This window comes from Asterias amurensis, chromosome 13, assembly GCF_032118995.1.
Source record: "Asterias amurensis chromosome 13, ASM3211899v1".
In the NCBI taxonomy this organism is placed as follows: Eukaryota; Metazoa; Echinodermata; class Asteroidea; order Forcipulatida; family Asteriidae; genus Asterias; species Asterias amurensis.
In genome coordinates this window covers 8,767,464-8,788,580 of record NC_092660.1, presented here as the reverse complement: position 1 = coordinate 8,788,580, position 21,117 = coordinate 8,767,464, and the positions used below count along the sequence as shown (strand labels likewise).

The following is a 21,117-nucleotide window of genomic DNA, read 5'->3' as shown; positions in this document are numbered from 1 at the left end:
TTACTCCCAAAAGCGGTGGTAAAAACAGTAGATTAGATGTTGCACAGCATGTTCCGAAAACTCGCTTTATTTGGTGCTCAAACAACTTTGTATGCGTCGTTGGACGTACGCTCAATAAATCACGATGAATGGGGCCTTTGATTCTAAAATCGTGTACACGTCATTGGAAACAAAGCAAAAATCATTCAACAGTTATAGCAACCAATTATTAAATATATTTATTTTCAATACAATTTGCAGAAATTGACTTTGTCGTTAAAGTCCATACCTGCCAACTGGCGCGGGTTTTTTTTATCTGTTGTATACCAGAACTTCTTCGAAGCTTCCTTTTCAGTCAGATAAACTCCGCGGCTATTAATGGCTGTGATTATGAGTTTGTTTTAAAAGAAGGTACCACTTTCATACAAGCCTTTTTAGTCGGATTTCTCCTGTGCTATTAGCAGCGGTGATTATTGTTGAGGGGGAGACCAGACTTAGACCACTCAAATCCGTGTAACTAAATTGTACCAAATGTGCTCAACACAATAAAATAAGTGTGTCATTGGAGCAGTGTACGTGCTATATTTTTAGTCGACTAAGCATTATTACCCTTACAGTCATCTTAGCTGGGAAATACTCAGTGCAGTGGATAAAATTGACACAATGACAAAAGCCGATTGAATTAAAACTCGACATTAAGTGTTTGTGAACAAACACGAAGCTGTTCCGTGTTGTTTTGCTTGGATTATGTGCTTCATTGCCCAAGGAATATATAACTGAAAAAAAGGTTTCAAAAAAGTTGTGTAGCTCTTGTTATAAAGTCTTACTTCCCGGTTGACCCGTAAGTAAAGGTCAACATGGGCCCACAGCTACCAAAGATTAATCTGCAATGCCAAGGAGTCTATAAAATCGGTTGTGTAGATCTTGATATATAGTCCCAGTTCCGGTTGACCCAGAAGTAGAGGTCAACTTGGGGTCACAGTTTTCCAAAGCTAATATTTATTGCCTTAGAGTCTATAACTGAAGTTTGAGCATTAGCTTTGTACTTTTTTAGATATGGGCTCACTTCCGGTTGACCCGGAAGTAAAGGTCAACATGGGGTCAAAGTTGTTTCAAACTAATCTTGAATGCCCAAGGAGTCTATAACTGAACAAAAATTGATAATCTGTTGTAAAGTTCTTGAGATATGGTCCCACTTCCGGTTGACCAGGAAGTATGGGTCAACTTGAGGTCACGGTTTTTTAAAGTTAATATTTTATGCCTAAGGAGTTTATAACTGAAAATATTTTGAAAATCTGCTGTATAGTTCTTAAGATATGGTGACACTTCCGGTTGACGCGGAAGTAGAGGTCAACTTGATGTCACAGTTTTTCAAATTAATCTCCAACCCCCAAGGAGTCTTTAAGAACAAACAGTTGAAAAGTCGGCCGTGAAGTTCTTGAGATATGATGCTGCAAAGATTTCCTAATTAATATGCAAATGAGGGTCACTGGTGGTTAATTAATAAATAATTGTAATATGTTTTATGATAGGAATTAAGCTAAACATCCTAAAGCTTCCATCTAATATTATTTTACGTGTTTAAAAACACATAATTAATTTGTAGGATACTCCTTTATTTTCCTACTCCTGCCGATAGGGGGCGCTCTTTATATGAGACATTTCAATTGCACGATTTCTGCACCGTAATGTCTGTATCTGACTCTGTATTTGTATGTGTACGTTGCAGAGACCAAAACTGTCACAAAATGTCAAGCTATAATTTCCCCTATAGAACACGGCCCAGTTTTATGGCTCTGTCTGCTTCAACCAAACTCTGCCCATTTATTATACAACCACCATTCTCCGCTTACTTTGCAGGCGCTGAAATTTCTGTGCAATTAGTTCAAAGCAAAGATTACATATGATAAGTTTCCCCGCGCACAAGCAAAAATATCCCTGCTAAGCTGTGAGATATGATTTATGTCACGACTTTAACACTAAAGCACACTAGTCGCCCCTGCGTACTTTTGTCTCAAGTAAAGCACGGTTTTTCCTGCGAATGCAAATCAAATTTTTAAGTCACTGTTTTCGCAGTGAAAGTTTCGCAGGAGTTGAGCACAATTAGTCAACTGTAGCAAATTTTTTGATGCGAATTGTGACGTGAAGAACACATTTCCTGCTAAGCTGTAAAGTACGCTTAGCGTAAGCACAGTTCCCTGATTACTTAAGCGCTGCGATTCTTTCCTTTAAAAACCATTGGCCCAGGACCAAACTACATAATAGCTTTTTAAACACAAAAAGCAGCTTAACCATGCCTCATGTTCAAGTTGTGAATCCAGGTGTTCTGCTCAATTTCTGCAATTTTGTAAAGCAAAATGTTTTGCCTGTTTATTATAAGCAGCTCTATAAAACTGAGCCACTCAACCACCAGAGAAACGATCAGCATAATAAAATCTCTGCTTTTGTATTCCTGTCAAAGAGTTTTTGTTTGTCGATCATGGTCTAATTTCCGAAAGTAACGCGAAACACTGGAATTAGTTTAGGCAATTGGTCCTCGGCGCAAACAAGGTGACTTTACCCGTAAATCATTCCAAATCCCCGGGCGGTCTATTTTCGTCGTCTACGCTCGTCGCCTGAAACGAGCCCGGTCAAAGACGCGCGACGCTCAGAGCTTAATACGTTTTTACATGCTTTGCTTAAACCATGTGCCATTTCTACCTCCATGCTAAAACTGAGACTATAGTTTTCGTGACATTTATTTTTTACTCCTTTCTCAAAAACTTCAACAACACGGCAAGCTTTCAACTATCATTATCTTCCCTCCATGCTTCGTAACGTAGAACCATGTACATGTATGTAGACTCTCCTCCATACAAGAACGTACACCAAAGATGGTTCTGCGCGAGGACAAAATCAGGACCGTTTTATTTTCCAGGAAAGAAGCTTCTCATGAGCCAAAAATTTAGGGAAAAAGAACATGTTGTACAGATCGTTTTAATGTGGGTACATATTTCTGATTGTAAAAAAAATGTAAAATGTATGCCTCTATACATTGATTTCGTCGAGATTCCCAGAGGATTCGAACTCAGATCACCTGGGTAATAGCACTCGCGTTTAACCGCGGCCCCATTGGATCTATCAACACGGACGTCGCGATTTTATTCCTTATATAATAACTGTATACATTTAATAAAAGAATTACAAGATGACGTGAGATATAAAATTACTTCATTTTGCACATCTTCAATACCCAGAGAATCATTATATGAAGAATTTTTGAAAATCGGACGTTTATTTTGGGAGATATGCTGTTAACAAGATTGCCTAATTAAATATTCATATCTTTAATAACTCGGCTAATTGATTAAGAGATTAAAAATCATACGTAGAAAAACTAAGTTACGTACTAAGCTTCGATTTAATATAGAACTCTAGTCTGTCATTTCTACCGTTTCTGAGATTATCTTGCCACAAAAAAGTCGTGCGTTAAACCTATGGCGTTTTGAAAAAAAAACGTTCCTAAAAAGTTTTTTAAATCTCGACAAAAACAATACCTGTTCCGACGGACGGTCGGAACAGCTAACTATGCGTAAATGAGGCGAAACATAATCCACATTACGGATCAACACTAAAATATTACGAAATACCCTACATATCATGCCAAGAACAATCATTGCCAAGTATACCCATCCCCAATATTAAAGCTCAATTCCAGAAACGAACACCAATTCCTTGAGTTGGAGAACGCAAGAGAGAAGGTGAGGAGGGGAGGCGACGCGTCGCGACGTTTCACAACTAAGTTGTGCACGCTCAACAATTAATTTTTATCAAAATACAACATTAATGACAAATTTCCATACCGATTATAAATACAATTTCTAATCCACTCCTACGAAATGATTATTACCTGTAAGAATACCTCCCTTGCCCCCACATTACCTTTTACAACATTTGTATACTAGAATCCTCCTCATCTAGCGGGGTGCCGCGCGAAGCGCGGCATCCCGCTAGTAATTCTAATGCATGTAAGGATTATAAGAGACGTCATAAAAAAGTGTCGGAGGCTGCAGAAAGATCAGTTAATATCCAATTTATTGCTAGGACTACACCAACAACAAATATTTTGAGGCCAGAGTAGAGCTGCTCCTGTTCTCTGTTAATTCCTGCAACGATCTTTGACCTACGCATCTTTTCTGACCTCATTAGCCATTTTTTCCAGAGAGTGCATGAGTTCCAGTTTCTCTTCCAATGTTGTGTCCAGCACATGTTGATATATAGGTACAACCGAACGGTCTGAATTTATGAGAAAAGGGGGAAAAACATTAAAAGCTGGTACATTTGACATGTGGAGGTACGGATATTAATTGTGTGATGATTGTTGGTTTTATATTGCGCTCTCTTCAGGACCAGCCTGTTCGAGGGCGCATAACAGTAAAAATGGCAAAAGATTAAAGGAAAACGTTGCCTTGGATCGGTCGAGTTGGTCTTTGAAAAGCGTTCTGTAACCTTTTGATGTAAAATGTATATGGTTAGAAAGATATTGTAAAGGTAGAATACAATGATCTACACAAATATGCCTCGAAATTGCGTGGGTTTCTTTTTACCCTGTCGACTAACAAGGTCGGCCATTTCTATGGGAGTCAAAATTTTGACTCCCATAAATGGCCGACCGTGATAGTTCGCGACGTAAAAGGAAAACTGTGCAATTTCGAGTGATACTTGTGTGGATCATTATATTCTACTTTTAAAACATCTTTCTAACCATATGCATTTCATAACAAACGGTTTCAAACGCTTTTAATAGACCAACTCGTCCGATCCAAGGCAACGTGTTCCTTTAAGAAAATTACATACAACAGTTTTAAGAAAATTACATACAACAGCTTTGAGAAAGTACAACAGTAACAAATATAAGCAAAATAGCTTTAAACATTTTACACGCAAAAAAGGTGCATGAACACCATAACACAATGAAGGCTATAAAAACAATGCAGCTTTGGTACAAGAAAGTGAGGTCAAAGGTGACTTTTGACGGGGATTGAAATACAGGGATTGAAAGTTATACCCTTGATCTATGGTTGTACACAGGTGTACTGCCACCGTTTGTTTGTATGTACACGTATAGCACCTTTTTTTCTTCGGGCCCTTGTTAACATGGATGCACTTCTATCTGTGTACTGTTTGAGCACCAATCAACCACCCTTAGCATTACGTCCAAACTTTGAATCCTGCTGAGTCAACCAACGAAACGTCGGCATAAGGCTGGTATCTGGCGTAATTAATGAGCCTCGAAGGAGGCCAGATGTTCAGGCTGCGTCACATACTGACTTCATGACCCCAGGTCAATGAAATACTCACCAGCTTCAATGATGGTCAGCCCTCGGATCGGGGAAATACTTTTTGAACCAAAGTTCCATTAGGAAACCAAAATGTAGTTCCTTTTCCCCAGTGTTCTGTCTGGCCACCTCACCATGGTGTGACGCAACCAATATCATCCATTGGTGCTGAATGATACAAAATGCACTGACCTGCCTTATGGACCTCATGCGATGAATGAATGTGATATCCACAATACACTAGCAATTCTACGTTTAGCTTTTTTGAATTGTTGGCCCACTCACCAGGCATTTTATGAAAGTTGAATGGGAGGGTTTTAATATGCATAATACGCACCCAAGTAAAAATTCGCACTTGGTTGTTGAGCGAGGACCTTCTCTGTGACACACAGCCACACAATGGTATCCGCACCCTGTTCCGGTGTGCGCAGCGTGTCCTTTCCACGTGCGGTCTGGATCGCGAACTGCGGTAGATATTTGCTCAACAATGGCGTGTCCACTATCCCGGGACGCATTGCCGAGAAGCGCACGTTCAGATACTCCTTGGCCCAGATTTCATTCATAATGAATTGGTGACGCTGCATGTATGGAATGATTAAACATGACGTCATTGTCCGCCATTTTGGAAAAGTGTACTCGTTGCATCAAATATGGAGGCCAATGCAAGGGTTCTATAGATATGGTTGCATTATTAACGTATACATTATTCTTGTAATAGCTTTCAAACTTTAAAAATGAAAAAGAACGATAGACGTCGTTGTAGCATAGCTTTTTAAAAAGAGACCTGAGGAGTTTATTTTATTTTGCAAGAAAGTTCACTCAGTTGTTGTCCATGGAACTTTTTAGAAAATTAATTCGAAATGAAATAAGTATTCTGTACTTTGGGACATCTGTATTCAATTGAAATTATTATTAGCTGTAATGTATTCTATCTCGTTTGTTATCGTTTTACATGTATAAAAGCATATAAACCTAAACAGTTTGTTATATTTGGCAAATAAATTCAGTCACTTGTCTATGAAACCTTTTAGAAAAATAAACTTTTTTGTGTACTTTGGGACAACTAAAAAAATATATTCTTACAAATATTATTATCTGTAGATATCGATTTACATGTCAAAAAGCATAAACTGTTGTCTCTGTACAAATAAATAAATATATATCTAAATAAATAAATAAACAAATAAATAAATAAATAAATAAGAGAAAATTAAACTTATATACCTTGCTCCGTAACTGGCAATCGTATCCATCGTACGATTCCATGTTTTCGTTGTTAAGATCAGAGAGATTCGCTTTTTCTTCGTAGGCTCTGCGTGTAGAAACCATGATCTGTCAAAAGTGTGAACACTTTTAGTTTTACGTTTACTATCAAATCCGATTTTTCAATGGAGCTTTTTGTTTTTACAACTTGTCATTCCCTTATTAAAATGACATGGTATTTGTTTAAAGAAAACATATAAACTTATTAACAAAAGCCATTATTTGAAACGTAATTGATTGATTATTTGATTTGTTTGCTTGAGCCTCGAAGTGTTACGTCAAACGTGTTCAGGTGTTCACAAATAGGCGTAACTCACCACTCGTGATCCAGGGGTCTTGTTGATGGTCGGTAGCAGAGTCTTCGTAAGGAGGTACGGCCCCATGGTATTTATTGCAAAGTTTTGTTCAAAACCGAAGTCCGTAATCTCTCTTGTATATACTACATCTGCAGCATTGTTCACCTAATAATAACAGCACGATAATTAAACATTACCTGTTTTCAAAAAGGCACTATACATTAACACTGAAATCCTTTATAAAGGAAGGGGCTGTGTCGTCATAATCAAAGCAGAGACCAATTTCATAAAGCTACTCAAAGCAGAAAATACTGCTCAAACATTTCCGGCTTTGCAGAAATGAGCAGGATACCAGCAACAAATTGTACATGTGACATGGTATAGTGGCCGGTAACCCTGTCCTGGTAAGCATAATTCTGTTGTGCTTAGCTTCTTTTTGAGCTTACGCAGCTCTATGGAATTAGGCACAGGTCTATGGCTGTACATTATGATCTTTCACCAAGTTACTGCACGTATGTGTCCTTCCTCTGTATGGTTCATTTGCTTGCTGTCGAGAGTTCAAACTCACATATCAGGGCTTTGATCATGGCAACACAGCCCCGTTAAATTAACGAGGTCATTGCTCCGTTGTTCGAGATGTACAAGTGTCTACTTTAAGTTGGATACACACCTTTTGATGTTTATACAAATTATAAGCAAACAGTTTAGGCCAGAATTTAAAAGAGCCGGTGCCCTGAAATTTTCTGATCACCAGTCAGCGAATCAGAAACACGATGGAGTTCATGGTAATTTAAAGACATTAGATAACATTTTTAATTTAATTAAAATCCTCAAATTTGAAGGGATATTTGTTAATAGATCATTTAAAAATGAATGTATACAACCACAAGCCTACTCGTTTCAAAACAAACACTTTTTACAGCCCAAAAGCGACCTATCAATAATTTTATTGGATTATCGAGGAACGTTTTTAAAAATAAATTTAAAGGAGAGGCGCAATGTGATAAGACCATTCCATACCAAAACATGAAGCTCCTTCCAGTCCTTCGCGAACTTTGTTGCAAATTCGTAGACCTCTCTGGGCTTGGATAGCTCCAGTACGTGTAGATGTATGTTCTGGGACAGGATATAAGAATGTGTAAACAATAAAGGGAAAGAAACACACTTTCTTCATTTATGTTGATTTTGGAATTTTGCAATTAGTGTAGCAGTGTAAAATGAAGAAAATGTCATACACAGGGTATTGAAATGTTGCGATTCCTAAGAAAGAAAAACCCCGGATATGACCCATTTAATGGTATTTAATGGTATACAGACTATTAAAAGAACCTGAATGACGAAAGGTCGTCAATTATTTTGCCAATAGTTGGCGTAAGATTACACCACAGAGCATCTATAGCGGAATCAAAAATTCCCGGGCCCTTAAACGGCCCAGGAACCCATCCCGTAAGTGCTTCGCGATCAACTGCATACGTGTTTAATTCAACATTTGAAATGTCGTTATAAAGCAAAATACGATAAAGTATTTTGTAAAAAGTTATAAAAAAAATATGTTTCGTCTATAGGGCCTATAACATACTTATTTGTTGGTTTCCTATTGGTAACTCTTTTTGATTTTGTTTTGTTTACTTATTTATTCTTCTGCTTGTATTTGCTCCTTTGTAATTGTGTAATTACCGATACATAGGACTCTTTGAATTAAAATATACGCTCACTAAATTCCACGTTTATTTATATTTTTTGTATCCATAATCTGCTGAGTATTCATGATGTGTATATCTAGCAGCAAAACATGCTCAATTAATGCTCAAACACATCTGAATATCATTATACATTTTAGTCCCGCTCTATCATACTCACGGAATACCTATTTTATAGCCTATTTTGCAGCACATAAAAACCGAAGCTGATGTGTCGTTGCAATGTTTGTGCTGGTATGTTTCTTGGTGTTAAACAAACCTGTCCAGTGTTATATGTTTGGTATTAATAATATAGCCACATTGATGAATGTCATGCTCATCAGGCGGCACAACTTTGCAAATTGCCACAAAATGCTATTTTAGACGGGGAAATGTATTGTTTTATGCTGGTGCCCTAGCCTTGGCGGCCTTACACCTCCGTGTATTACACTACAGTGACGTCCTGGATATCACGGTCCATTTCCAAAGCTTCATAACTCAAATCTTAACTGCAAGAAACCACTAGTTCAACAGATTCACATTCCATGGCAGCATGTATTTTTCTGCGGTGGGTTTTGATCGTCATATATTCTTCACAAATCCGTAATTGTCATGAAATAATGCAGCTCCCAAAAACGGGCCCCATCTAAATTGTATTCAATCTATATTTTCCCCATGTGGAATAACTAAGCAAAATTTAAGTCGTTTAATGAAAATGAATGTGAAATGTCCATCTTTACCGCTCCTAAAGATTGATTTAAGGAAAGACTTCATTGCGGAGAAGATTATGTACGCCTCAAACAGTAAAACCACTGGGGCGCTCTCTCGGTACTGTGCCAAGACTAATGTTTCTTACCACATTATAAACAATCTGTTGCTATTGTTATTTACTTCTTTCTAGAGTGTGAATCAAGAAGTCAATAAAAACGAAACCCCCGGGAAAAAATATATAATATAAACAAAATGTGGTGGAAGTATAAACGAAGAGAGGTTTGCGGTAACACCATGTAAATAGGGGAATCAATTTGTGGTGAAGAGGTTTTCAACTAGTAGTGGTTTAATCCCAACGAGACCTGGTTCTTGATAATTTTACCGAGAAGAAGTCGAGGTAAATTATCAAGAACCAGGCCTCGGCGGGTTTAAACCCGCTAGTTGAAAACCGATTCAACACACTTTGATTCATATTCATAAAGACCTTTACGGTCAAAAACATCATCACTTTTTGGTCAAAAAGTATTTAAAAAATGCAAAAATTGTAATTGTTAAATGATTTCTTTCAACACAACACCCCTCCAGCTATGAAATGGTAAAGCCCTCCGCCGCCCTCGGGTAAACAACTCCTTATAATAAAGGAATGCTTTGCGCGTCGCGCGTATCGCGTGATGTGGCACAACTGTTTCAGCCGTTGCTCTCGACCAATAGGAATGAAGAAACTGTCTTATAAGAACAGGTGCAAGGTCGCGTGTCACGCCCGTGAATTAACACTTTTGACCGGTCACAAACAAAGGTTTATACACACCCACGTGACGCGCTCTCCACCAATAGGAATAGCGAAACTGTCTGAGGTATTTATGAATATCTCTTTTTAGTGTTGGTTCTCAAAAGAACTGATGGTTAACGAACGTTTGCAATCAGTATACCCTGATCGTCTTCATAAGAATTTACTTTCGATTTGCACAGAATGGAAGCTAGTTGTTAAAAAAAAATTGAAAAAGCGTTAGTTTCACTCATTGACCTTGATCACTTACCTCGTTCCCAGTTTTCTCAACAACCTCTTTCCTTGTTTCCTCATCAGCATGCTGGCAAATCATATGAACAGTGCCACCTGAAAAAAGTTAAATCATAAAAAAGGTGTTTTGGTATGACATTTTTACAACTTTGTTTAATGCGAGTTTGCCTCAAATAAGGATAAAGCCGATCTTGGTATGGTAAGGGCCTAAGCTGCAAGAAGAAAAACTCAGAGGAGCTTATGAGGTAGGAATTGATATTCCATTATTCCCCTTAAAACAGTCTAGATTGTGGGATGGGGGAGGGCAGCATGCACAAGGCAATTAGGGGTTCGAAAGAGATACAATGTGTGGAATAAAGCTGTTGGAATGACGCATTGTTTTTTTTTTTTTAAATCGCGCAATATATATATCTAACTATTATTGTTATTACACGAAAACTTTGAAAGCTATCACAACGAAATCCTCCCTTTCCATGGACGTTGTCCATCTTCCCAGGGCTTACCTCGTTTAGCAAGTTCCATAGTTACGCTTTTCCCAATGCCTGTGTTTGCTCCGGTCAACATAAATGATTTGCCAGACAAATCAACATTTAAGTCATTTTCGTCAAAGTTCTTTGAAGCAGCCAGGAATCCAGCCCTATTTTGGGAAAGAAATAACGCTAATAAAATAGATGAGATGGTCATGCGTTCTTGACAAGGACAATTTCTGGGATTTAAAAGCTATAAATTTGGTGTATCTTTTCTGAGTTCTCTACTTCAGGCCCTTTCGTTTTTACTGACTTTACTTAGACTGAGCAAAGCACATTATACAAATGCCTATGTGAGACCATTTGTTAATACTCCTATTAAATTGAAATACAATATTTTGCTTTGTAGTCTAAAACTTAAAGAAGAGCGCCGGTGTGGACGGAGATTCTGTTCCCGGTGAATTTGTCCCCCGGACCAATTTACCTGCATGGCTTGCTAGGGTACAGCGTCCCCCGAGAGAGCGTCTCCTAGAATAAATTAGGTCCTGTCCGCCGTGCTCATCGGAGATTTTGTGCCGCAACAGATTTGGTGTCCACCAAATTTTGAGGTCTCAAAATCCAGCATCTGAAAGCACACACCTTCGTGTGACAAGGGTGTTTTTTCTTCCATTATTATCTCGCTATCTCGACGACCAATCATGAATTCAAATTTCCACAGGTTTGTTATTTTGTGCATATGTTGAGATACACCGTTAGAAGACTGGTCTTTGACAATTACCAAATGTGTCCAGGGGCCAATTTCATAGAGCTGCTTAAGCAAATAATTTGCTTAAGCACGAAAATAGCTCGCTTATTTTACACATGTTACTGGCCAAAATTTCCTGCCATATACATTGCTTATGACTAGTATTAAGCTGTTGTTTACTTAGCATTACAACTGAGTGGAGTCTTGGCCGGTAATCTGATTTTACTAAGCAATGAAATGAAATTGGGCCCATGTCTTTAAATACCTGCTTTAGTTAAAGTCACCTGGAAGTGGTATTTTTTTTAAATAAAGCTTTTGTCACTATAATATGTGTTTTTATGAGAGGAACGTGAATAAAAAGTTAAGGTTTAAAAATATTCGTTTTAATTGTATTTACAAATTTACGAGTAGGCCCCGACCCGAGAGGGCGCTATTCGTGACGTAATTCAAGGCGCGATATTTGAAAAGAAAATTTGTAGTCAGGCCCCCGTACATTACGTCTGGGATTATGGCACGTCAAAACAACATGTTGAACGCCTAGTGGTTTTTACAAAAGCTATTGCTGCTATTTTTATTTAACTATGCGACTTTTTAGTGACCAAATGGGTTGTAAGATGTGGGTCTGCCTACGTATTATTATAGAAATACGGCCACGGAGCAGACTGCACGCACGCACTATGGCTGCTGTATAATGTGCGGACGGTCACATAGGACCTGCACGCACGGTGAATCGCATTCGGTACCAACAAAAAATCTTGTCACTTGGCAAAAGCTAAAAACATACCCTCAAAGTTCAAACTTACCCGAATTTTTTCACGTTTAGCAAATGCTCCTCTGGGTTCGTCACGTCTTTCAGATACCTTCTTCAACTTCCCACTAGCTCGAAAAATTGTTAAGAACGGCGTCGTGTTTAAGAATGGCTCTTCTCGTCATGTCAAATGAGTGGTGTATCCCGGATTCGAAGCACGACGGCTCGAAGTGTTCGCTGCATAGCGCTGAAAAATACGTCTGACCGGACCACTTTGCTTTAGTTAATCTGACTTTCGCAGCCCACAACCGCCTATACTTGGGATCTGCAGGAAACAGATGAAGACTGACCCCATCTTTAGTTGTTTTGTTGCATCCAGCAGCAATACACCTGGTCGGCATTGCCGGAAAAATGCCAGAAAAAAAACCTTTTTCGCAGCGTTCAAACTCACGTCTTAAAAAAATCATATTTCCAGGTGCCTTTAACCAGTCAACCTACAGACTCCATTCTTTATAATGCTTTTCAGGAGGACATTAGCTTAGGAAATGCGGGGAAACCGCCTTTGTTCCTCAAGATCCCGAATACCTTTGGTTTGGTCAAATGAAATGCACTTTTGAGTTTGCCAGGAATTCGTTGTCAACATGTACTTTGTGATACATCTAGACAAAAATTATGTAATGTTTTTGTTTGTAACTGGTTTTGAAATATTACATGATGATTCCCGGGCTCTTCTACCCAAAGAAATAAGCGTAAGACGTTTAAAAGGAAATTTCGAGATAAAACCATACCCAAGTTATTTGTACAATCCTCGATATCGTCACATACCCAAGTTGTTTGTACAATCCTCGATATGTCAGTCTTGGCAAAGTTTAGATGCTCAGCACGATAAAACCAATATGAGTTGTGTTCCGAAGTGAATATTTTCTGCTTTTAAGTCCAAGGAAACCCAAACACAACTTAACATTTTTGTTCACGCTAAACTCTCCTAACTAACTTTGTTAGAATAAATTTGGTTATTGTTGTAACCCTTCATCAGGGTATGGGGGTTTGTTTCCCCTTTTTATTATTTTTTTTAATATATAAAACTCAATACAATACAATACAATAGTAGTTGGTGCGCCTTACAAGCGACCACTAAAGTGTTCTCTCTCTCTCTCTCTTTTCTGCAATTATTTATGTATTTTGAGCTCCTATTGTGTTCAATTTTATATCTGTGGATAGAGCTTTGTACCAGGAATCTACTGGACTCTTTTTGTGCTGTTTCCTGATTCTACATTTGAGTTTTTAATGAAAACATTTCGCTGAGTTTTCTTCTTAGTTTGGATTTCAACAATGTTTTGCCATCTACATGTACATGGACTCTTCATTCACCTCTGTTTATTGAACCTGCCCATGGTAATCCCGGATTATCTTCTAGTGTGACTGTTTATTGCATTGTGCTAGTTTTGGCGTCTTGCTAGTGCAACAATGAAGCCATTAATCTTCCTGTTGATCTTCTTCCTGTTTGGTCTCACACCTTGTGATGATTCCTTACTGGACAACTCGTTAATTGGGCCTTCTGCAGGCACTTATTGGAACTACATGTGCATTGGTACAAATGAACAGTACGGAAAACAACATCCTCGACATCATAAATATATGAGTCTTCGCATTCCTTACTATTGCAACTCAAGTGCTACCTTTCAATTGCAACTTCTAACATCTGGTGACATCAATCCTAACCCAGGACCTCTTTCTTGTAACAGTATTCCTAGATCTTCCAGTTCCCGTTTGTCTCCCATTAATTATGATCGTGATGAACTCTTACATTTGAACTTGGCCTCTGGTTCTATTGGTTTGAACTACACACTGGACCCTTCTGTTTTGGATCATATTAAGCATCTTGGAATAAATGTCACCCAAAGTATTAACTCAAGATGCAATCGACGTACACATCGAGGGAAAAAGGGTGGGCGTCGACGAATGAAACAGTTACCCACTTCCATATTACCCACCTCCATATTGCCTACCTCCATATTGCCTACCTCCATTGACTCTCATCATTTATCTGTACAGTCTAATAAGAATCTTCGTTTTGCTGTATGGAATGCTCACTCTATTAAATCCAAGGATACATCTACTGCACTCTGTGATTTTGTAATCAGTCATCAGTTAGATATACTTGCCATCACTGAGACTTGGTTAACTGGAGGGGATCGAGATAATCGTACTCTTGCTGACATCAGTAACACTTTACCTAACTATGTTTTCCACCACTGTCCACGTCTTCATTCAAGAGCAGGTGGTGTTGGTATCATTGTGAGAACTGGTATTGATATAAATATTCACCAAAATCATGAATTTAGAGCCTTTGAACATATGGAGCTCACTTTATCATCAATGTCGTCATCTTTCCGTCTTCTCATCATCTATCGACCTCCACCTAACAAGAAAAATAATCTCACATTTCCGATGTTCCTTGAAGAGTTTGGATGCCTAATTGAAGCACTCATCGCTAATCCCTGCAGTTTTCTCTTGTCCGATGACTTTAATTTTCATATGGATGTTCCCAACAACCGTGAAACTGTTATTTTTCGTGACTTGTTAGATACTTCCAACCTTCAACAACATGTTACTTCGTCTACTCATATCGCTGGACATACATTGGATTTACTGATTTCTAATGTCACTGATGATTTAATTTCTTCGGTTTCAACTCATCATGATCTTCCTTCTGACCATGCTGCTGTGAAGTGTCTGATTAATATTGCTCGCCCTCCAGCATCAACTAAGACATTACTTACTCGCAAACTTCGTTCAATTGATATGCCTTCTTTTAAATCTGATATTTGTAACTCTTCTTTGATGACGGATCCTGCCATCGATTTAGATGAACTTGTTTTGCAATACGATTCTGTTCTTAAGGTTATTCTAGATAATCATGCTCCTGAAGTTCTAAAAACTGTAATACTACGCCCTCATGCTCCATGGTATAGCGATACTTTACGTGCAGCCAAGCAAATGAAACGTCGTAGTGAGCGAAAGTGGATAAAATCTGGCCTTGCTGTGCATCATGAGTTGTATAAAGAACAGTGTATTATATACAGAGACCTTGTAAACAATTATCATCGCCATCAAATATCCGAGTGCAACCAACGAAGTCTGTTCCGTGTTATTGACAAGCTTTCTTCTCCGAAGTGTTTGAAAAAGCTTCCAAGTTGTGATAATCCTGTTGATCTTGCCAACAATTTCGCTAGTTTCTTCGAAGACAAAATTAAGAAACTGTATGGCAGATTTGATAATAATCATCCTCCACCCATCTCCGTTGACATTCATGATCATTGTACTTCGTCATTCGCCACTTTTCGTGTAGTCACTTCTGATGAAGTGATGAAGATGATCAAATCTTGTTCGATTACCTCCTGCAAGCTGGACCCTCTGCCATTATCTGTTTTTAAGGAGTGTTATTCTGAATTGCTGCCAGTCTTCACAGAGATTATTAATAGATCTTTGTCTTTTGGTCATTTCCCTGATCATCTTAAGGAGGCTTGCATCCTGCCACTTCTGAAAAAGCAACATTTGGACCCAGAGTGTTTGTCAAATTATCGTCCTATCTCTAACTTGAGATTCATCTCCAAATTGATTGAGCGTGCTGTTGTTAGTCAACTTCATGACTATCTCCATGAAAATAACCTCCTTGCTGAAATGCAGTCTGCTTATCGTCCTTTCCACAGTACTGAGACTGCTCTTGTTCGTGTGCAGGACGAAATCTTACGTGCACTGGACAACCATAAGGAAGCAATCCTCGTGCTGTTAGATTTTTCAGCTGCATTTGACACTATCAACCATGAGCATCTCATCCAACGTTTATCTTCACGCTATGGAATTACTGGAACTGCCCTTAACTGGTTCTCTTCTTATCTGAACAACAGAACCCAGCATGTTCTCATCAACAATGTTAAATCAGATCGCCATCATCTCTGGTGTGGTGTTCCACAAGGTTCAGTAGCTGGGCCACTTGAATTGATATTGTTCAGTGCACCCTTGCAAGACCTCATTGCTGCCCATGGTATTTCTAGTGTTGCTTACGCTGACGACACCCAGCTTTACATTACATTTGATCCAGCTGATCGCGCTTCTGCCATTGCAAAAGTTGAAGTGTGCATTCAAGATGTCAAATCTTGGGCGTTGTCAAATAAACTTGCTTTGAATGACTCAAAAACTGAGATTTTATTTTTGAGATCTCGTTTCGCAAAAAAGATTTCTCCGCCAACAGTACAAATTGCCCAGTCTGTCATTGAACCATCTGAATTTGCCCGTAATCTCGGTGTTATTATGGATTCATCATTGTGCATAAGTAGACATGTTGATAATGTTTGCAAAGGAGCTCTCATGGCTATTAGGAAAATATCACAAATTCGCCGCTACCTGGATGAAGCTACTACTCTTCGTCTTGTTCATGCCTTCGTCACTACTAGACTTGATTCCTGCAATTCACTTCTGTATGGACTCCCCGATAAAGATCTTGCTAAAATTCAACGTGTACAGAACACTGCTGCTCGCCTCGTTTCTTGTCTGCCTCGTTCTCACCATATTACACCTGTACTAATGCAATTGCATTGGCTCCCGGTTAAGTTTAGAACAGTTTACAAAATTCTTCTGTTAACTTTCAAGGCTCAAACATGTCAATCTCCTGCGTATTTATCTGAACTTGTTCATCATTATTCCCCTACTCGGACTTTACGATCATCTCAACAGTCATTGCTTTCTGCTACTAGAGCTTCTTCCATTTTTTATGGCCACAGATCTTTTTCTAACGCCGCACCGTTTCTTTGGAATAGTCTTCCTGTGCATATTCGCCAAGCTAATACTTTACAATGTTTTAAGTCCTTGTTGAAAACTCATTTGTTTAAAGCTTCTTTTTTGTAGTTTGCTTATTTGTATCTTGTATCTTTCTCTAATTGTTTATTTTATTGTTTTCTTTAATGCGCTTAGAGGCTTTTGCATTAGGCGCTTTACAAATGTCTTATTATTATTATTATTAATACAATATATCTACATCTCTAAAACAACAGATCAGGGGCTAATTCCATTGAGCTGCTTAAGCACAAAATTTGCTTAAGCACGATACTAGCTTTTGCTTGTTATACACATGTTACTGGGGAAAATGTCATGCCATATACATTGATTGTGACTGGTATTTAGCTATTGTTTACTTAGCATAACACTTGAGTGGAGTCTTGGCCGTTAATCTAATTTTACTAAGCAAGGATTGTCTTTGCTTAAAGGCAGTGGACACTATTGGTAATTACTCAAAATAATTATTAGCACAAAACCTTACTTGGTGACGAGTAATGGGGAGAGGTTGATGGTATAAAACATTGTGAGAAACGGCACCCTCTGAAGTGCCATAGTTTTCGAGAAAGAAGTACTTTCCCACGAATTTTATTTCGAGACCTCAGATTTAGAACTTGAGGTCTCGAAACCAACCATCTAAACGCACACAACTTCGTGTACGACAAGGGTGTTTTTTCTTTCATTATTTTCTCGCAAGTTCCATGACCGATTGAGCTCAAATTTTCACAGGTGTGTTATTTTATGCATATGTTGAGATACACCAACTGTGAAGGCTAGTCTTTGACAATTACCAATAGTGTCCACTGCCTTTAAAGCAAATTTTGTGCTCAAGCAGTTCTATGAAATTGGGCCCATGTCTGACTTGACTTACTTTAGTCGTCTGAGTTGTTCTTGATCCATCATGGCATCCAGTGCGGGCAAGTCAATGTTCCAAGATCCACCAACAAAGTGTGTGCAGTGGTTAAAATGTTTGCAATTTCAAAAGCTCGGATCTCCGTTATTTATTAACCAGTAATGTAAACAATCATGTCTTTGCTGGTACATGTATGAAGTGCTGGTAGATGGGATTGCGTGTTATTTCTGTAAGGAAGATTGGAGTTTGGGTCCAATTACTTATTTGTCTAAATCATCTCATACACCAATCAAAGCACGGAAACATCACTTCACGTTTATCCAATGAAGTCATTTGAGTCTCCATCAGAACCAACCTGTGGTCATTTAAATTTAACTCACAGATGGCAGAAGCAAATCACAAGTTAGCGATCATTCCGTTAGTGAGGCCAAATTGCCCAATTTATATCAAAAAAAAATGAAATAAGCCAACAAACCGCACTCAGAAATTAGTATAAGCCAAACAGAAGAGCGCATAACATTGAGGAAGAATCAAAGCAAATATACTGCCAGTCATTAATTTATTACTGGCACATTACAACTGTAATTTAAAGGAACACGTTGCTGAAAGTGAAAGCGTTTGTAACCGTTTATTATACAATGTATGGGTAGAAAGATGTTGTGAAAGTCGACCATAACAATGGCCTACCGTGTTAGTTCGCACAGCAAATTGCCACAAAATGCTATTTTAGACGGGGAAATGTATGGTTTTATGCTGGTGCCCTAGCCTTGGCGGCCTTACACCTCCGTGTATTACACTACAGTGACGTCCTGGATATCACGGTCCATTTCCAAAGCTTCATAACTCAAATCTTACCTGCAAGAAACCACTAGTTCAACAGATTCACATTCCATGGCAGCATGTATTTTTCTGCGGTGGGTTTTGATCGTCATATATTCTTCACAAATCCGTAATTTTCATGAAATAATGCAGCTCCCAAAAACGGGCCCCATCTAAATTGTATTCAATCTATACTTTCCCCATGTGGAATAACTAAGCAAAATTTAAGTCGTTTAATGAAAATGAATGTGAAATGTCCATCTTTACCGCTCCTAAAGATTGATTTAAGGAAACACTTCATTGCGGAGAAGATTATGTACGCCTCAAACAGTAAAACCACTGGGGCGCTCTCTCGGTACTGTGCCAAGACTAATGTTTCTTACCACATTATAAACAATCTGTTGCTATTGTTATTTACTTCTTTCTAGAGTGTGAATCAAGAAGTCAATAAAAACGAAACCCCCGGGAAAAAATATATAATATAAACAAAATGTGGTGGAAGTATAAACGAAGAGAGGTTTGCGGTAACACCATGTAAATAGGGGAATCAATTTGTGCTGAAGAGGTTTTCAACTAGTAGTGGTTTAATCCCAACGAGACCTGGTTCTTGATAATTTTACCGAGAAGAAGTCGAGGTAAATTATCAAGAACCAGGCCTCGGCGGATTAAACCCGCTAGTTGAAAACCGATTCAACACACTTTGATTCATATTCATAAAGACCTTTACGGTCAAAAACATCATCACTTTTTGGTCAAAAAGTATTTAAAAAATGCAAAAATTGTAATTGTTAAATGATTTCTTTCAACACAACACCCCTCCAGCTATGAAATGGTAAAGCCCTCCGCCGCCCTCGGGTAAACAACTCCTTATAATAAAGGAATGCTTTGCGCGTCGCGCGTATCGCGTGATGTGGCACAACTGTTTCAGCCGTTGCTCTCGACCAATAGGAATGAAGAAACTGTCTTATAAGAACAGGTGCAAGGTCGCGTGTCACGCCCGTGAATTAACACTTTTTACCGGTCACAAACAAAGGTTTATACACACCCACGTGACGCGCTCTCCACCAATAAGAATAGCGAAACTGTCTGAGGTATTTATGAATATCTCTTTTTAGTGTTGGTTCTCAAAAGAACTGATGGTTAACGAACGTTTGCAATCAGTATACCCTGATCGTCTTCATAAGAATTTACTTTCGATTTGCACAGAATGGAAGCTAGTTGTTAAAAAAAAATTGAAAAAGCGTTAGTTTCACTCATTGACCTTGATCACTTACCTCGTTCCCAGTTTTCTCAACAACCTCTTTCCTTGTTTCCTCATCAGCATGCTGGCAAATCATATGAACAGTGCCACCTGAAAAAAGTTAAATCATAAAAAAGGTGTTTTGGTATGACATTTTTACAACTTTGTTTAATGCGAGTTTGCCTCAAATAAGGATAAAGCCGATCTTGGTATGGTAAGGGCCTAAGCTGCAAGAAGAAAAACCCAGAGGAGCTTATGAGGTAGGAATTGATATTCCATTATTCCCCTTAAAACAGTCTAGATTGTGGGATGGGGGAGGGCAGCATGCACAAGGCAATTAGGGGTTCGAAAGAGATACAATGTGTGGAATAAAGCTGTTGGAATGGCGCATTGTTTTTTTTTTTTTGAAATCGCGCAATATATATATCTAACTATTATTGTTATTACACGAAAACTTTGAAAGCTATCACAACGAAATCCTCCCTTTCCATGGACGTTGTCCATCTTCCCAGGGCTTACCTCGTTTAGCAAGTTCCATAGTTACGCTTTTCCCAATGCCTGTGTTTGCTCCGGTCAACATAAATGATTTGCCAGACAAATCAACATTTAAGTCATTTTCGTCAAAGTTCTTTGAAGCAGCCAGGAATCCAGCCCTATTTTGGGAAAGAAATAACGCTAATAAAATAGATGAGATGGTCATGCGTTCTTGACAAGGACAATTTCTGGGATTTAAAAGCTATAAATTTTGGTGTATCTTTTCTGAGTTCTCTACTTCAGGCCCTTTCGTTTTTACTGACTTTACTTAGACTGAGCAAAGCACATTATACAAATGCCTATGTGAGACCATTTGTTAATACTCCTAGATTAAATTGAAATACAATGTTTTGCTTTGTAGTCTAAAACTTAAAGAAGAGCGCCGGTGTGGACGGAGATTCTGTTCCCCGGTGAATTTGTCCCCCGGACCAATTTACCTGCATGGCTTGCTAGGGTACAGCGTCCCCCGAGAGAGCGTCTCCTAGAATAAATTAGGTCCTGTCCGCCGTGCTCATCGGAGATTTTGTGCCGCAACAGATTTGGTGTCCACCAAATTTTGAGGTCTCAAAATCCAGCATCTGAAAGCACACACCTTCGTGTGACAAGGGTGT

At 38.6% G+C, this 21,117-nt stretch overlaps 1 protein-coding gene across 1 annotated transcript; it reads right to left on the bottom strand.

Annotated features, from left to right (window-relative positions):
* Positions 1-3,171: 3,171 nt before the first annotated feature.
* On the bottom strand, positions 3,172-17,960 carry LOC139946334 (dehydrogenase/reductase SDR family member 12-like). Its single transcript, XM_071943970.1, has 8 exons — positions 17,932-17,960; positions 10,768-10,901; positions 10,284-10,360; positions 7,877-7,972; positions 6,878-7,021; positions 6,522-6,629; positions 5,635-5,875; positions 3,172-4,254 (listed from the first exon to the last, which is right to left on the bottom strand). Exons 1-8 carry the CDS (start codon positions 17,958-17,960, stop codon positions 4,142-4,144), a joined length of 942 nt encoding a protein of 313 aa, XP_071800071.1. The 3' UTR covers positions 3,172-4,141.
* Between the last annotated feature and the right edge of the window lie 3,157 nt (positions 17,961-21,117).